Below are 6,946 nucleotides of genomic sequence, written 5' to 3'. Positions count from 1 at the left end.
CACATATATATACATATATATATGTATGCATATATTTATTTATTTATATATATATATATATATATATATATATATATATATATATATATATATATATATAATATAACATCTTTATAATGTAACATAATACACATAACATTATATAACATCTTATAAAGATCTTATGTTATACTATATATATATATATTTATATATATATATGTATATATATATATATATATATATATATATATATATATATATATATATATATATATATATATATATATATATATATATATATGACAGTATATAACAGTATATGTATATATATATATATATATATATATATATATATATATATATATATATATATATATATATATATATATATATATATATATATATAACAGTATAACAGTATAACATCTTTATTAGATGTTATATTATGTGGGCACTTGTGTGTGGGGACTGGTATTATACAAGTCCCTGTACAAAAATATAACTGCATCATAACAATATAACATCTTATAAAGATATAATATTATTATTAAATATATGTTCTTATTCACAACTTTTTTGTAAAAAGTGTTTTATTAAGTGTTATGATCACAGTTCATATCGTTGTTTTAACAGCTTTATAAAATTTATAGCAAAAATGTCTGATAAAAAAAGGTAGTTGGTGCAACTTTGAAAGCTAGTGTTACTGTTAATTAGAAAAATATAGTTAAAGATAATTTTACTGCAGAAATTATATAATTAAGTTGAGTTTGAAATTAAGTAATAGCACTATCTACAATATAATTGCTACAGAAACGTTTAATGTCGTTTCATTAGTTACAAGGCTTTGAAAGAGCGCGTTCTCAAAATGCACGCGATCATTGGAGAAAGATCTCTTAAGCGAGTTAAAACTTTTTTCCTTAAAGAATTTAATTATTATTTATTAGTCTAGAAATATTACATAAAAAACCATATTAAGATAAATAATCATCGTTAAGATCATATTATAATTAAAGTAAGTATAGAAAATAGTTATATATACATTTTATTAGATATAAAGTAGAAAGGATCACTTTTATTAATTTTTTAAATCGTTTATATTTTGTTAGTTTTAGTTTTTCTTTTGGCTTTATTTTTTTTCAGCAGTTTTATTTTTATTATTTTATTTTTTAGAATGAAAATAGGGGTATGGATGAGACCTAATTATTTTTTAAGCAACAAAAAAGTTACACTAATGCTATTTCCATAAAATTGGTTATTACTACTTTGAAATTTCTGTGATGCTATTAACTATTTTTGTTCTTTTTTAGAAAATTTAGAAAAATAAATTAAAACTTTATGCCAACACTGACATGGCATGTCACATGTTATTGAATGTAAAGGTTAAATTTTGTTATAAGGATTACAGTTCTTATGAAAAAAAAATGAAGGTAAAGAGTATTATTTGTATATATATATATAAATTTTCTGGCGTCATTTTTAAAATTTTTGTTTGTACATGTTTATTGTTTGCATATATGCTTTTTTGTTAAGTACGTCTATGTGGTAATATGTGCTTTATAGTTGTTTTATCAATGTATTTTTATAAAAATGTAAAGTGTGTTTTTATTGTTTGTGTATGTGTTAATATGTGGTATATAATTGTTTTATAAATGTGTTTAAATATGTTAAGTTTTGTTACATGCATAATATATTAACTTATGGTGTGTGCTATTGTTGAGTGTTGTTGCTGTGATGTTTTTTTGTTATCTTTTGAGTTGATAGACATTTGGCTTACCTTCACGTTGGTGTCTATTGTTAAAATGATAAATAGGTAATTTTATTATTAAAACCACTGCTTTTAATCATTCACTAAAAACCAATTCAAATTATTTTGCCATATATACAATTTGTTTTATTTCAATTTGATTTTTTGTCTTTAGCGCTATTTAGTACATGATTTTGCTATAAATATTTTGGAATCATGATGTTCCAAATAATTTTGTAAAAGCTAACATGAAATAATATTTTACAACTATTACTCTGGTAAATCACAACAGCTTTTCTCTATGAGGTACATTGATTTTAATTTTTGTATGTAATATTTTTCTTATTTACTTATTTGTTATATTTTTTATTTTAGATTTATCAGATGGTGTATTTATGTGGTAAAGAAGAACAAAGTATTGTAAAGTTTTCTGAACTTTTTAAAAATGTTTACTTATAATTTTTTTGAAGAAATAATATTTAAGTTTGCAGAAAAGGGTTTACAACGTTGTTTTTTTTTATTTTTCTGTGTTAGCAGTATGTTATTATTATTATTGCATGTTTTTAAATTATTATATGTTTTTAATAATTTAAAAACATGCAATAATAAGTTAATTTTTTTCAAACATTTCCTAGCTGATATATATATCTTTTTAAAGTCATAAGATTATTGTATAATTTATTTTAAATGACAGTTTGTTATATATAAAAATTATTTGTGTGTGCTATTTAGAGTAGAAAAAAAATTATATAGAAAAGATCACAATCTTCAGGATTTGATTAAGATTTTTTGTTACTACTTTCAATTAAAAGTGAAGTTTAAATGGATGATATTAGGCTAGAAGCAGATATTAATTTAGAAAAAGGAAATGTTAATAGGCAAGTTAATCATTGCAGAAATGAAAGAGATAGGCTTAGGCAAGATGAAATTAATAATCGACAGAAATGTTAATTAATGCTAGAAATTAATGCTATTATTAATGCTAGAAATTAATGCTAGAAATGCTGTTCGACAAGCAGCAAATAATTCGAACCCAAATGAGAAGAGCTTGGTTAGGCGAGTTGAAAATAATCTTCGCAGAAATAAAAGAGAGAGATGAAATTAATAATCAACAAAATGCTAGAAATGCTGCTCGGCAAGCAGCAAATAATTTGAACCCAAATGAGGAGAGCTTGGTTAGGCGCATTGAAAGTAACTGTCGCAGAAATGAAAGAAATAGGCTTAGGCGGGATGAAATCAATAATCAACGAAATGCTAGAATTCCTGCTAGATTCAAAAGAATGCATTGTATAGCAAGAAGTAATACTATTCCAGATTATAATTATTTAGGATAAATGAATTATATTTGTCAGCATTGTGGTGCTAAGAAATTTCCTGATGAAACACATTTTTTATGTTGCCACAATGGAAAGGTAGTTTTGTCGCAGCCTTCATCATTTCCACTAGATTTAGAAAATTTATTCAAAGGTAACTATGCAGATAGAAATATAATGCCTGTCTTTCTTTTGCTTCATTTAAAGCTAATGTAGTTTAACCCATGAATCATGGGCCGCCATGTTTTAGAATATGTGGTCAAGTTTTTCATCGTATAGGTAATGTTTGGCCAAATAAAAATGTTCCGCCAACATATTGTCAACTATACATCTATGATCCACTTGCAGCAGTAAATTTTAGAATGCAACAACGTGGTAATGATCTTTGCTTAAATGATTTAATGTCTCGATTGCAAACTATTATTAGTGAAGAGGACCCATTTGCTCTTGCATTTAAAAACATGGCTGAAGTAGAAGATGAATCAAGCAGCTCTATAAGGTTGCTCAGTGTCAGATGTAAAAATGTCTTTACTTGAAGGACAAAATAGACGTCGCTATAATCTCCCTTCACATAATGAAATTGCAGTTGTATTTGTTGGTAAAGATGGTGCACCACCTACTTCCAGGGAAGTTGTTATTGTTCCAAGAGGTCATCCTCTTAAAACAATATCAAGTATGTCTGCCAACTTAGATCCTATGGTTTATCCTCTATTTTTTCCAAGGGGTGATGCTGGTTGACATAATCAATTGGTTCACAACCCTGAACGTGCTACATTGTTAGAAATCATGTTACATTATCTCAGTATTACAATTATAAACTTTCAGTTAGACAATTTTTTTCTTCACTCTTTTATGGCAAAAAACTGTTTCAGCAATATGCTGTTGATGCGTATGTTAAAATTAAAGGCCAGCGTCTTGCTTTCATCAGAAATAACCAAAACAAACAGAGAAGCAAGCAGTATGATGCCTTACACGAACATGTAAACAACCTTGGAAATGATCATAATGTTAGACCAGGGCGTGTAGTAGTTTTGCCATTAACTTATGTAGGAAGTCCTAGAGCTTTAAAAGAAAACTATGCTTTGGCTATAATTAAAAAGTATGGTTAACCAGATCTTTTTATTTCTTTCACTTGCACCCCAAAATGGCGCGAGATAACTGAAAATTTATATCCAGATCAGACAGCAAATGATAGACCTGACTTGGTTACTCGAGTATTTAAACTCAAATTAAATAACCTTCTCAATGACATTTTTAAGCACGGTTTATTAAGAAAAGTTGTAACACATGTTCAGGTTATCGAGTTTCAAAAGCGTGGTTTGCCACATGTTTATATTTTACTTCACTTTGCAAATGATGACAAGCTTGAAACAGCACATGATATTAATAACTTAATACCTACAGAAATTCCAGATCTGATTGTTAATTGTGATCTTTATGACGTTGTTAAGACTGTTGTTATATTGTTTTATTGCAGATGAGTTTCTTCTGCTTCAATTCGAACAGAATCATTTCTTCCAGTGCTCATATTAACCATATTAACATCGATACCTTGCAACCACTCTTCTGAGAAACTTTAATTACTGATTTTACAAAATTTATGAAGAATGCAGCATGCACTTACTATTTTTACAGAATTTTCAATAGATGTGTCAATTCGTTTAGATATGCATTGGAATCTTCTAGTCTACCAAAAGCATTCTCCACTACTACATGAGATCTACTCAGTGAAAAGTTAAAAAAATTTTCTTCTCTTGAAAGATTCCCACAATCTGAATAAAGTTTCATTAGCCATTCTTCCAAAGAGTATGCAGAATCCCCTAAAATTAAAATTAAAATTGTTTCTTTTCCTGCTATGCTTCTTGAGAAATCATTTGGTAGGAAACTTTTTTGCTGGCATTCTAAGTAAAAAGGAGAGTTTTTTAACACACACGAGAGTAGTGAGACTTGCCTGTCCAACCAACAAATATATCTTGGAAAAGATATCTGCTGTCAACAAAACCTTGAAGAATAATTGAATGATAATCTTTGCGATTAATGTAATCTTCTGGATTTTCTTTTTGTGCTTTAATTCTTATATGACATCCATCAACTGCACCAACAACAAGCGGAAAACTCAACATATCTTCAAATCGTTTCATAATTTTATTACCTCTGCTTCTCGAGGTAGATATATATATATATATATATATATATATATATATATATATATATATATATATATATATATATATATATATATATATATATATATATATATATATATATATATATATATATATATATATATATATATATATATATATTAGTAAGTTATCAACAATTGCATTTGTTACCTAGTGAATTATTTGACATACTGTTGAACAACCTAGACCAAAAAGGTTGCTTATCATTCGAATGTCAGAAGTTCCAGAGAAAAAATGCAAAGTTACTGTAACTTTCTGTTTAACTGAAACAGTCTTTCTAAAGTTAGTGTCTTTTGTTTTTATAAATATAGCTAATTCTGAACATAAGTACATAAATGCTTCTTTTGACATTCTTATATTCACAACCCAGTCAGAATCTGTCCAATACTTATTCATATTATCAAAATAAAAGTTTTGAGATGTCAATTTTTTCCAAACTAACCGAGGTCTCGAGACATAGCTGAAGATAATTTGATTTATTAATTGCAAATGAAAATTAATTCGCTGGCATCGTCTTCTATAATACTTTAGCAAATTAACTTTAGTTGAGAAAATTTCCAAAAAAACTTCATTTTCGTAAATTTTCCATTTTGTTGTTGTTTTTAAAAAACACTCAAAAGTTGAAGTGACCGAAGTATTACATAAAATAATTTTTACTTGAGTTATTAAATTTATGTTCTATTCGGTTTCGTAAAAATAAATTTGATTTTTTTTGGAGTGACAGAATATTTTTTAAATAAGTTTCAACTAAATACTGTTTTAAAAGCAAGTGTTGTTAAAACTTGGTTTTGTTAGTGTGAATGGGGTATTATACACATGTTTGATTGTAAACTAATTTTTTTTTGTTTGAAACGTATTTGTATTCAATTGCTTAGTTATTTTTAATAAATTTATTTAGCTGTGTGTATTTAACGTTTTAAAGACAATTTTCTTCTTTAAAGAAACGTGTATCAAGGGGATACCAAAGAATTAATAACTCCTGTATAATTTACGTTCACTTCAAATTAATCTTATTAATTAAAGTTCATGTTATAAAAAATATAACAAGAATTTAGCTTTAGTTTTTCGTCAATTTAAAGCATGATGAAGTGTTATTATTTTGTGTAACTCAAAAACGTTTTATGTTGAACTTAGTAATGTCGAGGAAAATGGTTCTGCCTTACACTGATATGACCTATGTCACTCAAATAATGTTAAATAATTGGTAAACTATTTTACCTCCACTTACTTTTTATTTTAATTTTACAGGTTTAATTTTTTCAATTTGATGGCGCTTTTCTAAAAGGGTATTAGTCAAGGTTTCGCAACTTTAAATTATGGAAAACAGCCTCCATAAATTATGTAACAGACCGATCACAACCCATATTATGGGTTGCTTTCTGCTAGTAAATAATTAAACCTTGAGAAAATTTTCCATCTAAAGTTTCCTTATTATGCTTGTTTTTTTAATACATAAAAAACAAGCATAAATATTTTTACAACATAAAAAACTTAATTATTAGATTATAAATAATATATAATATTATTATTAGTAATAACTTATTGCTAAAATACTTAAAAAAATTATTTCATCATAATTTGAGAAAACAATTCAAGCAATAACCTTTACTTAAAAACTTTTAACTACTATGATTGTACATAATAACTAATTAATTTATAAAAGTTGAGAACTTGATAACAGCTTGTTATTTTATCTGTTTACGTTTTTTCACCTAATAATT

At 26.1% G+C, this 6,946-nt stretch overlaps 1 protein-coding gene and 1 long non-coding RNA gene across 2 annotated transcripts; both read left to right on the top strand.

Annotated features, from left to right (window-relative positions):
• Positions 1-1,653: 1,653 nt before the first annotated feature.
• Positions 1,654-2,189, top strand: LOC136076550 (uncharacterized). The gene is made up of 3 exons (XR_010636362.1): positions 1,654-1,792; positions 1,902-2,032; positions 2,102-2,189. It is a non-coding gene; the product is annotated as an uncharacterized LOC136076550 (long non-coding RNA).
• Positions 2,190-3,060: 871 nt separating this feature from the next.
• On the top strand, positions 3,061-4,520 carry LOC136076147 (uncharacterized). Its single transcript, XM_065789617.1, has 5 exons — positions 3,061-3,193; positions 3,319-3,555; positions 3,644-3,772; positions 3,865-4,143; positions 4,216-4,520. The coding sequence occupies exons 1-5, from the start codon at positions 3,061-3,063 to the stop codon at positions 4,518-4,520; spliced, it is 1,083 nt and encodes a 360-aa protein (XP_065645689.1).
• The last annotated feature ends 2,426 nt before the right edge of the window (positions 4,521-6,946 follow it).

This window comes from Hydra vulgaris, chromosome 02 (assembly GCF_038396675.1).
Source record: "Hydra vulgaris chromosome 02, alternate assembly HydraT2T_AEP".
NCBI lineage: Eukaryota > Metazoa > Cnidaria > Hydrozoa > Anthoathecata > Hydridae > Hydra > Hydra vulgaris.
The sequence above is the reverse complement of the archived record's forward strand: the minus strand, read 5'-3'. Positions and strand labels throughout refer to the sequence as shown.